At 40.7% G+C, this 20,146-nt stretch overlaps 1 protein-coding gene across 1 annotated transcript in view; it reads right to left on the bottom strand.

The window, feature by feature from the left end:
• PKHD1 (PKHD1 ciliary IPT domain containing fibrocystin/polyductin) overlaps positions 1–20,146 on the bottom strand; it is a 240,494-nt gene that overhangs the window by 121,340 nt on the left and 99,008 nt on the right. Inside the window, exons 38-44 of the mRNA XM_074536510.1 lie at positions 13,170–13,377; positions 11,869–12,014; positions 9,904–10,098; positions 8,956–9,081; positions 6,284–6,417; positions 1,220–1,332; positions 334–424 (exon numbers count right to left, since the gene is read on the bottom strand). Of these exons, the coding sequence (XP_074392611.1) occupies positions 334–424; positions 1,220–1,332; positions 6,284–6,417; positions 8,956–9,081; positions 9,904–10,098; positions 11,869–12,014; positions 13,170–13,377 (1,013 nt within the window). The remainder of the gene's footprint in view (positions 1–333; positions 425–1,219; positions 1,333–6,283; positions 6,418–8,955; positions 9,082–9,903; positions 10,099–11,868; positions 12,015–13,169; positions 13,378–20,146) is intronic.

Raw genomic sequence — 20,146 nt, 5'->3', positions numbered from 1 at the left:
CTAATGGAAGGTATCCCTGCTCATTGTATGAGATGGATTTTAAGGTCCCCTCCAACCCAAACCATTCTAAAATTCCATGACTGCAGTGGCAGGCAGATGCCAGATGATTACAGAGAACACCAGTCGGTGAAAGTAGCTGCTGATTCTGCAGCAAAAAGAATTCACACAAATCAAATTTCTGCATCTTTCATTAAAACAGGAGCTTCCAGGTGAGGGACATGGACATAGAAGCACAAGAGCTTTTAGTCAGTCGATATTTTAGACAATCAGGTGTGGAGGTGAGATACTTGGAAAGATCCTGAGCATCACAGCTGCTAGTGGGGACAAACCTACCTGTGCTCCCCCTTGGCAGCTCCAGGCTGTGAAGTTGTTGAACTGAACATGACTGTCTGGCAAATACCCTGGGTATACCAGCAACCCGTGCCTGTTTGGGAGAGAAAGTCATGGAGACTGTTCCTTTAAAGGCATGGACTGGTAAGCAGATTTTTCTATTCATCATTTTGATATGTAAACCTTAAATCTGTAACAGTTGTCTGCATGAGACTTTATTTCTTAAAAGTCAAAAGTTATCAGTGTTAGATCTATCAGAGCTGAAAAGGAGTGTGCAGTGCCAATACACTGAGAGGTTCTCACTAAAAACACCATCCCATGCTCATTAGTTTTCAGACAGTGTCACTTTCAGGTAAGCCTGACATGAAAGTGGACAGGTAAGGCTCTTCTCTATCTTGGATTCAGCTAACTCGGATTACAGCCCAAATATATGCATTCCTGAATGCAGCACTAGGTTTGATCTTTCAGAGATCTGGAATCCAGATTAATATCCAGATTAACTCAAAATTCATGTCACTTTAACCACTGATTTTCAGTACAATGTTATTTTTTAATATTCTTTCTCCAATATATTTTCTGTTTTAGGGAAGTACTGGTTAAAACTTTTGTCAATAGCTGTTCCTGGATACTAAAGGAACAATTACTGTATGAAATGTCACAGAACCATGGAATCAGGGAGTGTTGGAAGGAACCTTAGAGATCATCTCGTTCCACCACCCTGCCATGGACAGGGACACTTCCCACAAAGATCCTGGAGACAACTCTGCCTGCAAGAGGCAAGGACCTGAAAGGGTGCAAAACTGAGGGGAAAAGTCCTGAAAAGAGGGGCATTACAGATGGCACAACCATTCGCTGAAGGAAAATCTCCTTAACCAAACTCCCCAAGTACCTTGTGCAGGAGTGAGCTGTGTTCTCACTGAAGGACAGGAGAGGCACTTTGGATGGTCCCTCAGGGGAGAGATGAAAGAAATAGCCATACCCAGCACCACACACTGTGTTGCCCTGTAGAAAAGAACATGTGACTATGAAAATAATATTAGCACAGATTTCTGGAAATTAAAATCAATTTAAGAAACACACAAATTAAAATCCCAGCTGTGGTCCATTCAGATTCTGGTAAACTAGATGGTGGAGACTTGTACCTCATTTCTGTGTCCCCTAGTCTTGCTCTGTTTTCACTTTGACCTTGGACCAGTTGTAAACATACTTGTTTTCAAACCAGACAAGGAGGATTGACCAAGCAATAGAGACAAATGGCAGAAAAATGCTGTTGTGACAAATTGTCAAGAAGTAGGTAAGAAAAAAATGTGTTGAAAACTTATGTCTATAAACTCCTTTCAATATATGAAATTGTCACGGAGAAAAAGTAAATCACAAATTAATCGAAAAGATAAATCACAAACTGATTAAGTTTATTGGTTTCCTTCTCAGTCTCGATATTTCTCTTATCTCCCAAAGCAAACACGGGATAATGAAGAAAGGAAATATTTGCGTTGAAAGAATGAGACTCCTAAAAGTCAAGAGAAAGCAAAGAACATCTTCAGGATATGTCAGTGACTGAACAATTAAAATTCCTTACACCTGTGGTAAACTATGTGGTTTGGATAATTTTTACAGGGTAAGTGAATACTCATAGGAAGGTATGCTGTAAGTTATTGTCATTTAATATATCTTAAAGAAATTGCATCCTAAATTCTGCACTTGAGTTACTATATTTGTGTTGCAAATAATAAAATAATAAAAATAAGTGGACATAAGGTCTGACTGGCCTTAAAATAAGGAGTTTGGTACTTACAGAATATGCATCAAGTAGGTTATATGAGTTATATTCGGTATGTTCTGAACTTTTCTACTCTAGGACAAAAAACCTGCTCTTGCCAGCTTAATTTGGAGAGCAGCCAAGCCTAGTTGGGTGTGAGTTGTGTCCATATAGCAATATCTTCATGTGTGCACCTGTGCATGTGATCCCTCTCACCTGCCTTAGGTGTGTGAAAATTTGAAGTCCAGGCTGGTAGATTTTAGCTCCATTTTTAGGAAAGAAAAATAATAAGACACAGGCATGTGCAGAAGGCAATGCTTTTGGTCTGTCCTTAGACAAAATTAATTGCTCTCTAGAGGTATGTGGCTCTCTGAGGGGGGGTGTAAGATGGCCTTTCTTGCAGCTCTAAGGAGGGCTTGTTCTCTAAGATCAGGTCTGACGCCATCACTTCCATTCTTAGTTCACTGGACACTGTTAAAATACTAATGACTTTTTGGTCCCTGATGGTCCAAATCAAAGCTGAGCCTGGTGACCTCGAGGTGAAACCCTCCATATACCAATTACTTTCTTCTGACCCATCCAAGTGTGCTCCCTGCAGTCCTGATCCCTGACATCTGTCAAGGAATAAAGTGCTGAGACCCAGAGCTCTGCTTTCTCTATCCCCTGGTGAAACTGCTGCTTTTTCTGAAAGTGCAGCCACAGACCCTTTTTCTTTAACAAAACACTTCGGCAGTCCAGTCACATCATTTCCAGGATATTTTACTTGCGACTCCAACCGTGCGTTCTACAGATGATTCATAAGGAAAAGGGAAAAAAAAAAAAAAAACCTGCATATGTATTCAGCCAGCTCGTGGCTGCAGGGCAGGGGTTTTAGGCAAGCAAGGAATTTTGTGTGGAAATCAATTCTTTGTGGAAGTCAGTATATTACGAATGTCCGTGCAACCAAAATTCCAGAGAGAAATTACCTCCCTGAGCATGCCAAAAACCTGAAGGTATGCACTGCAAGTCACTAAAATCAAGTGCCTGACGGTTTAAGTGTCTCTTAACTGTTACAACTCTGCTGGTGTAAATATTTCATGGATTTCTTTCAGATAGCTGGGACTCAAACTGTTGACCTTAAAGATGACATTAAAGCCTGGACAATGTTCCCAGCACCACTCCCACAGTTTGAGAGTTGGGCAGGATGTGAGTAGAACTCACAATGTGCCTGCTTTGGTGTGGGCCCACTTTGCAGGAAAATGTTTGGAAAAGATCTCAGCAGGGATGGAACAGTGGGAAAACAGTGCCAGAGAGATGCAGTTTCACCTCTTTGGCGCTGTGGAGAATAGCAGGATGGGGTGACACAAGGAAATAAATGCATTTACCAGCAGTGTGACAATCAGTCACTCCTCTGACACAGAGACACCAGCTGAGCTCCACCCCGTTCATTCATCTGAGCTGTTTCCCACTCCTCAACACCAAGGCAAGAAAGGAAAGGGAGGTTCTTGCTGGATTTCCTAAACCCAGTCCATATGTTGTTATGCATGAGCACTGCATGCTGGCTCTGGCGTTTCAGGGCATCAAATGTTTATGGATTGGAAAAACAAAAAGGCCAAAACTCACCAGGCCCAAGAGAGACAACATAAAAAGATAAAAACCTACTTTTCCAATTATTTTTCCTGCGCACAAAAAGAAAACCAAGGACATAGGGTGGATGTTTCAGTGAGAAAAAAGCCAACATCACAGAGGAGCATCTTCAGTTCCTTGCACTGATAGCATTTAAGAAAAAACCAAAAAACAGCCTGCAAATGAGATTGTCCATGACTCTAAAAAGTGATAACCTGGGCTTACATACTGTATTTAAAAAAATTATGCTAACCTTGTAATAATCATTTTGCACTCATACTGTCTGAGTATAAAATTTAGTCTAACAGCCTGATTCACCAGTGCACTTAAGAGCTTAAGTCAAATGGAAACCAGTGGGAATTGGGTCTCCAAATGTCTTTGTAGGCTCAGGTTTGAGTGACTGCTCTGTCCCAATTTCCACACCGTTTAGGCCACCACTGAATTTCAAGGAAATTTAAGCTCTTCAGCCACCGATGCAAATTTAAGCTCCCAAGTAAATTGCTTAGTTATGAAAACATTACTGCAGGTCTCACTGTGGAAAGGCTTAACCCATCATGCACAGATGATGATACATAGCTTGGACGTAGAGCTCTCTACAGTCCCTGCCTTAAAGACTGCAGCCAATAAGCTAAAACCAGTAACCAAAAGATGGAAATCTGAAAAAAACAAACAAACAAACAAACAAACAAACAAACAAAAAAAACCAAATAAAAAACCAATAAACAAAAAGTCTGAAAAAGACCTAAAATTAAATTTTAAACTGGGAAAATTTATATTGTATGTTCTGGCCTGAGAATCAGGCAGGGGGAAGATGAGTCTTTCTCATTACATTCTTCAAATTTCCCCAATGAACTAAGATTATAAATACCTAAAAAGCTTGAGTCATTTGATCTGAGAATTTTCATGAGAGAAAAGGTGCTGAGGCTACAGCATCGTACTGCTGGTGCTGCACCAGCACCCCTGGAATTTAGTGATTATTATTGCACTAAGGAAAAGTCACAAGGGAGAAATGTGACCTTTTTCTCTTAATATCCCTGTGCTTTGCTGCCTTCCTGAGCACTGCTTGGTACTGTTGTACAGTAAGCCCAGTTAATAAAAATTTTAAGCTGGGCAATTTCTTTAAGTTTTCCTTTTGCTGCCACAACTCCTCAAATATTCCACTCCTCAGGATGATGAAGGTCATCAGCAGCCATCTGAGGGCCATCTGTTACCCTGCCTGGAGCAGCACATCTCTGGAGAGCAGAAAGGACCCCCTGATTTTGGGGTACCCAGCCACAGCTGTAGCTTTATATCTGAAATTCATGTGAGCAGAGGGGGATAAATAGATGTGCTGAAAACCCAGCACAGGCAGCTCCCAGGAAGCTGTGAAGGTAATTGCAGCAAACCTTTTCAAAAGCTGAGCCACTGGCAATGGAGGGAACAGCTCCAGGGTAAGTCAGTGCATGACAGTACAAAACTCTGCGCTTAGTGGAGCTGAAATTCTCATGATTCTGCCCGGTTGTTGTATTTTAAAACCATATTTGATGGCCTTAAAAATGATAAATATGACCTCGAGGGAATTGCAGAAAAGTTCTCTCTTCCTTTCTCGGTGCTCCTGTCTTCATAAAAACACAGGAAATGTGTTGGTCTCTTTTTCACCTTCAAATTTAGGTGTAAATCTTTCCCCATGAAGCAGAAACCCCAGAGGTGATTAGGTCTTCACAAACAGTAATTGGTTTGGTTACTGGGGGTTAACAATAGAACAGGTTAGGATTACTTTTTAAATGAAAATATGCATTTTTCACTACTGAAAGTGTGGTAAGAAAGGTTAGTTTCAATATAATTTCTTAAAATAGTTGGGAAAGAAAAGTGGTTTGAAGTGGATGAAAATTATATTTTTCCATGAAACACATAAAAGTGATTCTTTATTCTGAAATGTAAGACTAAAAATGAGTATGAACTAAGAGAAAGCTTCAGAGAATTAGTGAATAAAAATATTTTTTCTGAGCTCAACTTTTTGATGTGTGGCTGTTCTCTTTAAAACCTGATATTTTATAACCATTTAAAATAGAGAACCTTCCTTTCTTTCAAAATCAATGTCATTTTCACGGGACAGGGAACATATTCTCTTTCTCATCCTGGAATGCAAATCTTCACCTGTATGGGAAATGTGATTTTAAATCCAGACAGACATGTAATTGATGCTGCTGAATTTTAGTGTTTTTGTAGTCAGCCCATTAAAATTGAAAGGGTTTTTTTTAATAATGGCAGAAATTCTAGAGAAGCTGAGAATAAACTTTTTCCAAGAGTTCTGAATCTGTGAGCATTATAAAATAAAACAACATTTCAAAGTACCTCAGGATGAATTCTCTCACTGTAATATTCCATTCCACTCAAACACAGAAAAATTCTCAGTAATAAATTTACCCAGGAACATAATTTATTTTGTAATATGCACTTGTTTCAATATCCCATCACAATCACAAGTTCTGACAGCTCAGCCAAGAAACAAATATTGTATATGTGATCTCCCAGATAAATGAAGCTCTGTGTCTTTCTGATACCTTTGATTAGAAAAGAAATGTTATGTCATATACCAGAACTTCTTACCCTGATGTGGTTGGCAGGAGCCCTGACATAGATCCCTGCTGGTGACAGTGACTCAATATTGGATAAACCATCACTTACAGAAAGGCCAATCATTATGTTGTTACTGATTTTGTTCTCCTCTTCCAGTCCTTCACCTTTAAAAGAAAAAGATATGAAGAAAAAAGAAAGACAAAAAGTAAAAAATAAGAGGAAGAAAAAATACAAATAAACATAAATGTACATATAGCAGGAAACCCTCTATTCTCATGATTCTCATTTCAATATACACAACTCCAGGCGTTATATTCACATCTATTTCCCTGTACGAGGTATTATATATGACTGTACCCCAAGTCATATATTCTGGACTGCAAGTTTATGGTAAAAATAAATAAAAGATGTATTATAAAGCAGATTTACAGTTGAGAAAAGAGACTCAGAGTGGTTCAGAGTGGGAAAGAGGCTCACCTATGCACACACAGGCATGCTCCTGGCAGTACTAGAATTCAAAGTCTTTTTTATCTCCTGTCTCCATTGACTGCCCTACTTACATGTAGGAAAATTTCTAAACAGGCTGAAAAACACTTGGTGCACCTCTGCCCAAAACTGGGGGTTGCTCCCCTAAGCAATGGTGTAGGAGAAGAGAAAAGGAAAAATCAATCAAGCAATTGATTAGATAACACAGATCTGCCCCCGATCTAGTTACAGGATAGAAATTGGAAGAAGAAAACAAAATAAATATTTTTTTAAACTACATTGTTAAAAAATGGGCCACCCAATGGCAAGGAGTGGACAGTCCCATACAAGCCAAGTCCAGATAAGGACAAATGGATAGGATAAGGGGAAATGGCCTCAGGTGGCTCTGGGAGAGGTTTAGGTTGGATATCAGGAAAGATTCTTCACCTAAAGGGTGGTCAGGCATTGGAACAGGCAAACCAGGGAAGTGTTGGCCCTGGGACATCCCTGGGAGTGTTGGCAGCCCTGGAGATATGGAACTTGGGACATTGGCAGGGTTAGTTCAATGGCTGAACTTCCAGAACCTTCAAAGAAGACCTTGAAGGTCTTTTCCAGCCTTAATGACTCCATGATTCTATGATCAGCACTGCTGCTCTTTTGGAAGCAGAACACAAAGTGGAATCCTGTGTGGAGTCTATGCATAGGCCATTCTCTCTGGCCTATATTAGGAGTAAATGTCATCCATCTAGTTTTGTTTATCCAAATCACATCCACCTAGTTTTTTTCATTCAACAGAAGTCATTACCTTCAAATACACTTGCTCAATTTTCTATTCATAATACAGATCCTTTCCCAAATCATTACTACCCCAAATATAAGCCACTTCACAAAAAAAGCCTGTGCCCTTTGGCTTTTGGGACAGCAATAAATACTTTTAGCCTTCCCTTAGTATTTTGAGGGAGTCAGCTTTCTCAAATTTTTCCAATCTCTATGTACTACAATGCTACTACCAGAGCATGAACAAGTAAAAAAGTCCTTTTGACAGCCATAGAGGATTTTGAGGTTTTGACTTTCAAGCTCAGACCTTGTGATGGCCTTGCAAACCCTCTGAAAATAAGGATTTTAGGTGAAATCACTGAGAGAATCCAATTCCAGAGCTGCAAAGAGCTGGCTGTAATAAATATTCCTTCATGGGCAACAAAATTATATATAAATTAATCCATCAGACCCTCTAGAGCTGCTGACAGTGAAGCCATTAAAAGCATCTTGAGGATAAGGTGAATTCAGGCTGAAACTTCAGCTCAGCTCAGAGTCCTTTAACTCAGACACAGATCCCAGCACAAATGAGCCAAGGGATGCCAGAAGCTTGGAGGTCCTGCTTGGCTTTCGCATGGCTGCAAGGGCTCTGTACATCAGCTTGGGCAAGTCCTTGCACCTCTGTGAGCCAGCTCTCTTCATCTGCAAGTTGTGTATAACCACATTGGGTTTATGATCTTCCCTGTTTAAATCATTATATATCACGCCTCATTATCTTTATACACAGCACCCAGCAGAGGAATTTGCTGGGTGTGGGGTACTGCAGGATCAGAACTGAAGGCTTTCTTTTTTTCCCCTCTGTTTATGTCATAATTGGTCATTTTTATTCTACATCTTATGGAAAACAAAAATCAAGCTATATCTTTAGGTATTCAGGAAACGTGAGATCCCAGCAGAAGATGCTTGAAGTCAGTCTCCTGATGGTTAGTTAGGAGAAATATTTTGTTGTTTAACATTTTTGTTGCTCCAAGCTCCAATTTATTTAAGTGCTAAATCCTCTGGTTAACTTTTAACATATGCTTTCATTCCATTATCTTCGACATCAAATGACTGAAGTTAAAGGTAATACTCTCTTAAATGCCTCATCGAGTTGTGGTCTTAAATATGGCATAATGACTTTTCCAAAGACAGATTAATCAATCACCTAAAAAACAATCTAGTATTTTTTCACTGAAAAATAATTGTTCTCTACCAAGTGAAGACTGACCTGAAGAAAGAGAACTGGTAAAATGGAAGTAGCTGCTAGGAGTTGTGTGTGGAATTGTGGGAGCTTTATTCCAAATTCACTGACACCAGAAATTGCAGAAGATGTCATTAAAGTTCTCAGAGTTCAGTTAAGGATCTGAAAGCATTTCCACGCAAATGGGAATCAGCAGAAGCTGCTGTTGTATGTAGTGTGGATATTTGCCTGCTTCACTTACCCAGGAGGAGCCCATGGCCTGAAATGTTGTAGAAAACATTGCTGTCCACAGTGAGGTTAGAAATCCCTCTCAGATGGAGGCCTTGGCCAAAGGAATCCAGAATACAACAACCACGGATGTACGAGTCTGGAAGAAAGGGAATGAGTGGTGTGAGCACAAATCACCCTGCAGATGGAGGGGAGGTTTTTTACAGCCCTTTTCTAGCTGACCTTCCCATCATCCAGATCCTGGCCAGGGCTGCCTTGTGCCACCAGGGAACCCTGAGCCTCCTTTAGTGATGAAGATGGCACAGGTCCCTTCCAAACCAAACCCAACCAAACCAAACCCAACCCAACCCAACACAACCAAACCAAACCAAAGCATTTTATTATTATGTGAGAGGTGCAAATGTACCTTAGGAAGGGAAAATCCATTCAGCACCATTAAAACATTCTTTGAGCCCACCTAACTTGCCCCTACCACCACCAGTCTTTAGAGCCCTCACTGCCACTTCCACAGAGGTGGATTTGGCACTTAACAGTGACAAAGGCAAAAGAACTTAATTTGTTTCTTAACCTCTGGGTAATAAAATTAAATGTTGGCCCCTGCAACTAGCCAGCCCTGAGTCATTGGGCTGTCTAGTTGAAGGAGCTCCCTCATAGTGTCTTGGTCTTCCTCATAGTGTCTTGGTGCATTTTTGGGCTCCCTCATAGTGTCTTGGTGCATTCATTTCCAGAGCTACTCTCTTCTACATCAAAAGGGCAGTGTAGCATTAAAAAAAATTATTTTAGGGAGAAGCAGACATACAAAGGAAATGAAGCAGGTGAAACCACTCTATCACTTGATTTTAGACTAGAGATGAGGGGATTTTTTCACATTTAACAATCCAATTTGCCAATTGACTGAAGAGCCAAGCAGGTTTTGAGGGTGGGCAGGAGAAGGAGGGTATGTCCAGTGCAGGGAGCTCACCTGCCATCCAGGTGTTGCCAGTGACAGTCAGGGCACTGCAGTGATGCTGGAACGCTTGTCCCACGTGGCGGAATTGGATCCCCTGCAGCTGGAGCCGGCTCGCCTGGCCCTGGAAAGCCTCCACAAACACCATGGCCCCCAGGTCCCGAGAGCCCAGCTGCCTCTCACTTCTCTTGTACAAACACCCAGGGTGACCTAGGGCACAACCCAGGGAGGGCTGTGAGTGGCACCTTCTCTGTGGGGTGGGATGTCCAGGGGGAGATCATCCCACTGACACAGTGAGACACCAGATCCAGCAGGGATCTGAAACATGGGCCCAAAGGCAACACAGGCAAACATTTTTGATGTTCCTCAAAATAGGTCTGGTTCTTTCCCTAAAAGTCTGGAGATTTGGAGGGAAGTGTATCAAAACAAGCAAAATACTGTAATCTTATGTCTTGGACAGCTCCTTGCAGTCAATTTTAGATAACTAACTTTAGATAATAAATAATAATTAATTTTAGATAATTAATCGATAATTATGAAGAGGGATTTGACATTGGTTTCCCTTAGGTGAGGTTCTTGAAAAGGAGATTGGGCATGAATATATAAAACTAAATTAAGATGAGGCATTTTGGGTTTTTTTTAACCCCCAATTGTTACTATGCACAATTTCAAGACAATAGAGATTAGGAAGAAATTCTTCCTTGTAGGGTGGTGAGACTCTGGTACAGGTTGCCCAGAGAAGCTGTGGCTACCTCTGGATCCCTGGAAGTGTCCAAGGCCAGGTTGGACAGAGCTTGGAACAACCTGAGATAGTGGAAGGTGTCCCTGCCCACGGGATGAGATGATCTTTAACTTCCCTTCCAACCCAGCCATTCTTGGATTCCATGATATGACGAAAAATTAAATCACAGGGCTGGGCAAAATTCCTGAAAGACCCTTCCATGGGAGTGAGATTTTTTGGTATGAGATTCAGACTATGAATGTGCTACTTGGGCTTGTTCAGTGGAAGAGCAGAGGGGATCTCAAATTCCAGCACTGCCTGCTGATGCCCAGTAATGCTCATTTTTCTTTTAAAGAAGGTAAATTAACCACAAAAAACACTGCTCACTCCTCTTCTGGTGACTCCTCTGAGAAATCCTCCTATCCTTTAACTCAAATAAAATCCTCAAACAGTTAGTGCATTTCAGAGCCTATATTTATGAGTTCCACACAAAATGGACCATAAATCCATGAGTAATATAAGCAGCTGGCTGCTAGATATCAAATGAAGTCTTGTGTCACAGTCTGAAAGCCCAAGGCACTTTTTTTTAAAGGAAACCTTACACCTGGGTTGCCAGATAACCTAACTCTCCTCACATTATAATCACTGTGTCTGATTCTGCTTCTTGAATAGATGGTGTAAATCAGGAATCCACCTGTCAACCTCCATGGCATTTCATACAGGTAAAACTAAAGGAGAACTGAGATATTTAACATTTTTTCACCATTGATACTTTATGCATCACCTGTTATTTTTTCCTTGGCAACCCTAAACACTAAACAACGTCTCAATATTTTACGCTAAAGAGTACAAACAGCATTGGGCTGTTTTGTTTTTCCTCCTTCTTAAAGTGACTAAATAGTAAACACAATTAAAAATTTAATATTTTATGCACACTGAAACATGTTTTCAGAAGATACTCTCTTTTCTACACCCTTAGGCTCAGGCAAAACTAAAGGGTCTTTCCCAAGATGGCTTGAAACAACAATGTGAAAATAATACATCTGAGATATTACAATGAAGTGCAGTTCAACTCCCAAGACTTCACACTTCAATGTCAAACAATGTTTGGAAAGACAAACTCTCTTTCCTGGCATTGGAATTATCTCAAAGTTATCCTAGGGAGAAAGAGTTCTAATACACAGCGAGGCTGCCACAATGGGATTTTAATGGAAGAGTTTTCCTCCCTAGTACATTTCTGTTAGCAAAGACCTCCTCACCTGCATTTGCACACTGCCTGAGGTGGGACATCCTCTCCAGTGTGACATTTCCTTGAACAACCACCCTTCTGCTGACCAGTGCCACCACAACACTGGAAGGCAGACCTTGGCCATTGCCCCATTCCTCTCCAGCACTGTGGGGGTACCTAACAAAAGACAAAAAATATCATCTGCACCTACCAGATGGAGAGAATTACATTATTATTTCTTGTTTTTTATGTTTATGACCATAACCTCCCAAATTCTCAGCTGGCTTCAGTCATTTTCTCAGCAGGGACAGTGGCACAATCAGTGCTAGATAGGCTTTTCCTTGTCTGATGTTTGCTTTCATCTTTTTGTTTCACAAGCTCTCAACCCTTCCTTAGATTATGTATATTGTATTATATTGTGTTGTGTTATTAGGAAAAGGCTTTTCATCCAGAGGGTTGTTGGGCACTGGAACAGGCCCCTCAGGGAAGTGATTAGAGCCCCAGGGCTGCCAGAGCTCAAAACATATTTGGATGACACTTCCAGGCACATGGTGGAGATTTTGGAATTTCCCTATGCAGGGCCAAGAACTGGATTCAATGATTCTTGTGGGTCCCTTCCAATGGAGGATATTCTGTGAGTCTATGAGATTTACAACAATATGTTTCACCCTTCGATTTCTCTTCCCAAAACAGGTTTGGATGAAAACCATCAGAATGTTTTTCTTCAAGTGCAAATTATTTCTGAAAATAATTCCCTTAATCTTCCTGTGCACTGGAGTTAGGTTGCCTCTAGATAGATAAAGCAATAAGTGCAGTTTTCAGTCTGTCCAAGATCTCCATGCGCAATACATAAAGAAAGTGTAGGGCAGTGAAATTAACACTCACTGAAAATATGGAAGCAGATTTCCATAGTAAAAAAATTTACTTTGAGTGTATCACTTAAGAAAATCAGCCCAGAACAGAGGATTTTTTTTTGACACAAGTCATACATTTCTTCTGAAAAATATGCACTTTCTCAAGGAATTGAATATACAGGAAATTTCTTTGACATTCCTATACTGACACCACTGGACTTTGCTGGCCATCAGTGTTTTCTGCTTCAAAGGTTTTCTGAGTTACAAGGGGATGATACAGAATTTAAACATAGAATTTAAACATTCAGGATTGAACGTCCACTACCTTTAGGGGGAGTGAGGAACTGAAATATCACTGGCCACCTTTATTAAAGGGATTTATATAGTTATTATGTCCCACAGGGAACAGCAAATCCTGACTTTGATCAAATTTTCTCCTTGTTTAGCTCTCTGCTACAAAAATCTCCTGAAAGGGTACCTGAGTGGTGATCTGAGGTGCAGCTCTGTGTTGTTCACAGACTGGATTACAGCCATTTCCTCCTGCTGCTGTGCATCTCCAAGGCCTGAACTTCCCACCAGGATTTCATCACCAGGTTGCCAATCAACAGGTACCTGGAGCACCAACCGTGTGTCGCTGGCATTAGCTGATGATTTCAAATGTGTGAAAACTACTTTGGGCATCCAGCCTGAAAAGAACAAGTTAAAAAAAGTTAAAAGGCAAGTCAATCCACTTAAAAAAACAAAGAAAGAAACAAAGAGGAGTAGCATTCTCCTGGTTCAAGGCTGGGTTGGATAGGACTCAGAGCAACCTGGTCTAATGGGAGCAGTCCCTGTTGATCACAGGGGGGTGGAATGAAATTCTCTTTAAGGTTCCTTCCAACCAAAGTCATTCAATAATTCAATGATTCTATGAAATCTGTGTGTAACAAGCCCTAGTAATGAAAAATCTTGCCCTATAACCCTCCTTTCTTCACTTAATGAAGTTTGCTTTAACTTTTGACATTTCCCTCTCAGGCTTTGGAAAAGATTGGTCCGGTGAGGTCCAACACACTGAACACCATCAGGGGAGAGTGTGTGCCTCACACATCCACCTTTGGAATACTTTTATTCCCTCCCTTGCAGTAGATCATCATTTACCTTTAGCCCACAGCAAGGTACTGAACTCCTTGGTCATACTGCAGGAAAGTAATAACAGCAGAAATCTCTGAGTGTAGAGGTTGCATCCAATAAATCATTTTCAAATTATTTTAAGCAAACTTCTCTGTCCATATCCTGTTTCACTTTCTTGTTCCTTATACTCCAGTGTCTTAATTACTTATATAATAATGTCTCAACTATTTCCTTAATGAAGATGGAAATAAGAAATAGCACCTTCAAGATAACAAATTCACAACAGAATCACAGAAGAATAAAATCTTTATACTCTTTTATCTTGAAGTTTACGTGAGCACCTGCTCTGTGTGTCAATGATGTACTCTAAACCTGAGATACTTCTGTATCATTATATTTTCTTAAATCAAACTTGAAATTTTTCAACTTCCAGCTAAGAAAATCTCCCAGACATTTCAAACTGTTTTAGAAGGCATCAAATATCTCCTGCTGTTCAGCTCAGCCCTGTGAGGTGCACCTGGCTTTCTATGTCTTATTCTGAGCTCCTCAGGACAACAGAGATATGGAGCTCCTGGAGTGGGTCCAGTGCTGTGTGGCAAAGATGATGGAGGGACTGGAGCATCTCCCTGAGGAGGAAAGGCTGAGGGAGCTGGGGCTGTTCAGCCTGGAGAGGAAGCACAGCTGAGAGGGGCCCTCAGCCCTGGGTGTCCCTGTGTGCAGGGAGGGACAGAGCAGGGCCCAGGCTCTGCTCCAGGGCCCAGCAATGGCACCAGAGCCACGGGCAGGGACTGAGCCCAGCAAGTTCCACCTGGACAGGAGGCAGAACTTCTTTCCTGTGCAGTGACCGAGCACTGAACAGATTGTCCAGAGAGGCTGTGGAGTCTCCTCACTGGGGATATTCCAGAATTGTCTGGATACAATCCCATGCCCTGTGCTCTGGGATGGCCCTGCTGGACCAGGTGAGCCAATGTGGTCCCCCCCCAACCTGACCTATCCTGGGATTCTGTGAAACCAATTCAGAAGCTGAAATGTAGTAGGACACATAGAGCACTGGAGGTGCCAATGGAACCAGACTGGAATGACTCTGCAGCAGCCCCCAGACCATGTGGACCCTGCATCCTCAGCACCTACATCATTCACCCTACAGCTCTGCTTCTATAGGGCCACGCTGTTTTCTAATGCAGACCTAGACAAAACCCACCTTTCACCATTCCCAGACATCAAAAACCTTATCCTCAATACAGCTCAAAAAACCCTCTTAATACCCTCCTATGTGCATTCTTTTACCAGCAGCGCTCTTAAATTTCATTAATTTACCTTCTTTCACTGAGCGATTCTTGTGAATTTTTAGGTCTGGCATAAAGACTGGCAGCAGCTATCTACATGTGGAGCACTGTACAATTTCTCTCCAGCTCTGGACATTTTGTTTCTGGTGTTGATTTGTGTGCCTGTGTTAATGTGTGTTCTCATGCATCTGTGTCCAGACACAGAACTGACCCCTGTGGAGTTCATCTGTCACCCACACTCCACAGCAGCACTGCTGGGCAACAGCTCTTGTCACTGAGGAGTATCAAACACCATTCTGCATTCAGAGCATGCTCCAATGGAAAAGGCTTTTTTCAGGCTTTTTTCCACTTTCGAGCTCTGACTCAAAAATTTTTACCAAAAATAGTCTCAATTATTTGGGGTTTTTTCTTCTAAAAAAATATTCAAGGCATCCAAACATTCCCTCATTTCCTTTATTTCCTTTTTCTTGTTTTTCACCTCTTACTGTGTTCAGCTACTTGTCTCCCATTCCACAGTTTGCTGTACCTTTTTTTCCTGATGATCTAGGTGGGGAGGGATATTTCTCTGTATGTTCAAAATCTACTTTCAGTTTGCAGTAAGTTCTTTGCAGTTTGCAGTAAGTATGCTTTTGTTAGGGAAAACCAAACCAAACAAACCAACAAATCTAGTAGATCCCACTTTCACGGAATCATAAAATCATTAAGATTAGAAAAGACCTGTGAGGCCATCAAGTCCAACCATTAATTCAGTTCTTTCATGTCTACCACCAGCCATGTCCCTAAGCACCACATTTATCCATTTTCTTGTTTCCCATTTATATTCCCACATACAACACCTCCAGGTCAGAATCTCCTCTGCTTCCAGCAGCACAAGTGACACACAGGATATGGTCAGTGACACCTTTCTGGTGTCAATGAGGGACCATAACTGAGGCTTCTTTGCCTTAATTATAATATATTCCCCTTGAAAACAAACTCTATTTTGATTAAAACATGCAAAATTCATAAAATAACCTTCAGTGCCTGGGTTTGGGCTGTGCAACAGGTAAATAGATTACCTGTTTGAGGGGAAAGTGTTTAAAAGACCAACAGCTGTGTTGTATTTAAATTATTTCTTCCCCCAAAATGTACTGAGCAGAAACACTCCAAATGCTGAAAAATAGATGAATCTGTATAATTCCTTAATTATTGAACTCATTTTTAATAATTAAGTAAGCACGAGTTGGAAAAAAATCCCCATCTTGAGATCTAAAGCAGAAGAGACTTCATGTTAAAGGTACAGGACAGAGCCCTCAGATACAAAAAGCTGTTGCAGGCAATACAAGAATTGAGCACTTTGGTAGATGAATTAACAGAACACCCTTAAATATGGAGCAGAGAAGAATGGTGCAGCCTATGAATGCAATGGATTTGAAAATTAATTCCAAATTAATTAATCACAGATCTTAAGACTGGAAATATCTTGGCATCAGGACTCTGGTTATGCTTCCTGTTAGAAGCATAATGTGAAGTTGCAGTCTTGTATGGACCTGGTAAAATTATTAAGAATGGAACAATTCTGATGTGTACAATGCCACTCTTGATGAAAATCAGTATAAATTTAATTTCTTATGGCCTCTAACACAAAACATTTCATAAATCAGTGTGGGATGGTATGTCACTTACCTAGGTGGTTTCACCCAGTCCTAAGTAGTGATAGGAGAACCAAAAGCTACTGATAGAATAAGGAGAAAGAGCTTTAAACTATGAGAGGAGACATTTAAATCAGATATTAGGAAGAAATTCCCAAGTCAGAGGGAGGTCAGGCCCTGGCACAGGTTAACCAGAGAAGCTGTGGCTGCCCCTGAATCCCTGGAAGTGTCCAAGGCCTGGTTGGATGAGGCTTAGAGCAATCTGGGATGGTGGAAGGCAAAGGGCTGGAATTAAATGAGTGTTGAGGTCCTTGCCAACTCAAACCACTCCATGATTCTAGGTAGCTCAACAGGAGATGTGAATTTGACATTTACAGAAATGTCTCCAAGTCACATCAAAACTGAGCAAAGTAGCAAAGTGTGTCAGGGCACACACCTCCAGGGTCACAGCAAAATCTGTCCACAGAATGTAAAACAGGCACTGGACTGAGTGGTGTAGGTTTAAACAAATTAGGCCATTATTTACAATCCTTTGATTACAAAAGACATGAGCAACATTTCCTCTTCCAGGTGTACAGTAGGTGATACAGAGGGCACTGAAAACTTCATCTGGATGTTTGATATCCATCTCTGGTCACTCAGCTTTGAAAGCAGAAGCTGCTACAGTTGGAAACACTGAAATAAAGGGGTTTGAAAGAAATTACTACGAAGTAAGGAGAAGGGGTCTGAGAATTTGCATGACAAGGTGCTTTCATGGAAAACAGATGTCCCTGACCTGAAAACAAGACTTTTTTGAGTATTTGTTGTTAGCTAACTTTAGACATCCTTGGAACCTCCTAACCAAGCCTGACACCAGGCAGTGTGAGCCCCATCCAGAGTCAGGCAGAGCTGGAAAATAGGGTTTACACATGGTAATGTTGGTACAAACTGGAATCTTTTAATGGTTTTAAGAGAGTTGGTTCCAGTTCTAAGCCATGGTTCTCTTGGTTTTTCTCCCAAAAATTGTTTAAATGTTATTTTAAAAATTTCCCCTCTTTGTCATAGGGCAGCAGGGTTTGAATCCTTCTCCTCTGACACCCAAGACCATGCTGCATCTCATTTTTGTTTCTTTTTACCACAAATTAATTAACTCAGTTGTGAACACACAGTTGTTTAGGGTGTTGACAAACTATAAAGCTCTTTTACACCTTCTGACTGTTTATTGGCATTTTAAAGTTGAGGTAATGAGATCCCTTTATTCCACAAAAGGAATTTATGAGAACTGCAGGGTTCAGACAGAAAATCTACTTACTGGGAATGCACAAATTACACTGCAGACAATTTGTCAATCTGTTGTAGCTATACTGTAAATCTTTAGTGTAAATGGGAACAGGAGCTTTCAGTTTCTAGGAACAAAGTGAAAAGAAACTAATTTTTTCCTACCCCCCAACAAAAAAACCCCAAAAACAAACAAACAAAAAAACAAACCCAAAAAACAACCCACACCAACTTTTCAAGAGACATTAATAATATAATTCAATGGACTACAACTGTTTGGGTTTTTTTTTAAGAATATAAAACCCCTCACCTATGGCACGGAGTTGAAACTAGAAGACCTTTAAGGTCTTTTCCAGCCCAAACCATTTTGTGACTCTATGATTGTTTCTGGTAATAAAATCCAACACACTTTCCTGCAGCATTTCTGGTGTCAGACTATGTTAGGAATATAGCTTCCTCTCCATTGTCATAATCCCTTATCATTATTATCACCTTTTCCTGACCCAAAATGCACTTCCTAATCAAACTTAACTTGACTATTCCTGAAACTTTCAAATCTCAAAGTGATAGCTGGCAGTATTGCCATTGGAAACTGGTGCTTCAGGAAAATGATGAGTTTTTAAAAATGTATTTTTGATCCATGACAAAGACATTTTGCTGCTGTTGCTTCAGTTAATAAAACAAGCCATAAAAATTATAATGGATTAAATTCTTCAAGTTAAAATAATAGAAAATCTTTTCCAGAAAGCCTCTTTAGTCAGGATAACACACAGGTGTGCTGCTGCAACTCTCTATGGCCAAATGGATCTTCAAGTGACAGATCCTTAATTAAGGACTAGGAAAAAATATTTTATGAACCTGTATTTTATACTTTAAAAAATAAAAAATGTCACAGCTACATCAGCTCTTGCAGTGACCACTCCAGTCACTGACCATTAAGTGTTTGTTTCAAAAAGGGAATCAAAAAAGAAGAATGAAACTTGCTTTCCTATCTTTTTAAATGTATTAAAAAACATTTGCTTGAACTGTGAGCTGTCAACCCTCTGGACTTGAATGTTTCCAGATATTTTTGCTCTCTGTTAATTCCAGTCCTAGGTATACTCCACAAGAATTTGTATGTTTTTAGCTTATTTTTCAATGAGAGGAGTTTGTTAGGGTTTGGGTTTTTTTTGTTAGGGTTTTGTTTTTGTTGTTTTTTTTTTTTTTTCCTAAGATGCTGCACATCTTAGAAACACAGGGACATCTCTGCCAAGAACTGAGAGCTGCCTTCCCACCCCTGTGCAGTCCTGCAGGACTCACTGCTGTGTGTGGGCAGCTCCTGGGGAGATGCAAACAGCTCTCCTGCCACTGCACTGAGCTTTTCATCCCCATCCTGAGGTGAAATGGAAGGTCCTTTCTGATTTATAACTGCTTGTTAACCCTTAGGATTTATAATTGTTAACCCTTAGGACCCCCAAGAGTTTATCAGCTCTTTGACAAGAAGCTGCAGCAGGACCACACTGGGTGTTTTAGGTGGATTCAAATCATAGTTTGGAATCAGAGTCAGAGGATGGTTTGGGTTGGAGGGGTTCTTTAAAAGTCATCTAGTCCAGCTCCCTTCCTCCTGTTGAAGGAGCAGGAACACCAGCTGGATCAGGTTGCTCAGAGCCCCATCCAATCTGATTTTGAATCTTCTCTCAGTGAGCAAAAATGAAAAATCTGACATCATCTCGACAAGAGGACAAATGGAATAATTTTTATTTTCTCCACTGGGAGATATCCCTGAAAGTGACCTAGTCCTGCTGAAAGTTTCCTGTTCATGAAACTGCAGTTTTAACTTAAATCATTTCCACCTGAATATCTTTCAACAGCACCCTGGAGAAAGCAAGGATTATCATGTCATTTTCGTGGAAGTGCTCAAGGTGAGGTTGGATTGAGCTTGGAGAACCTGGTCCAGTGGAAAATGGATTTGGAATGAAATGAGTTTAAGGACCCTTCCAACACAAACCATTCCATGATAATAGGATCTTACTGAGATTGTTGCCCTTCTCTAACAATTTACATTTCAACAAATGTACTTCCTTGCATGCTGTCCTATAAATGCACAAATTTCCAAACATTCCCTTTAATCAGACATTCCCCAGTCCCTTTTTAAGTCACATCAGTCCTGAAAACAGGAAAGATATTCCTGT

Source organism: Zonotrichia albicollis, chromosome 3 (assembly GCF_047830755.1).
Source record: "Zonotrichia albicollis isolate bZonAlb1 chromosome 3, bZonAlb1.hap1, whole genome shotgun sequence".
Lineage (NCBI taxonomy): Eukaryota > Metazoa > Chordata > Aves > Passeriformes > Passerellidae > Zonotrichia > Zonotrichia albicollis.
The sequence above is the reverse complement of the archived record's forward strand: the minus strand, read 5'-3'. Positions and strand labels throughout refer to the sequence as shown.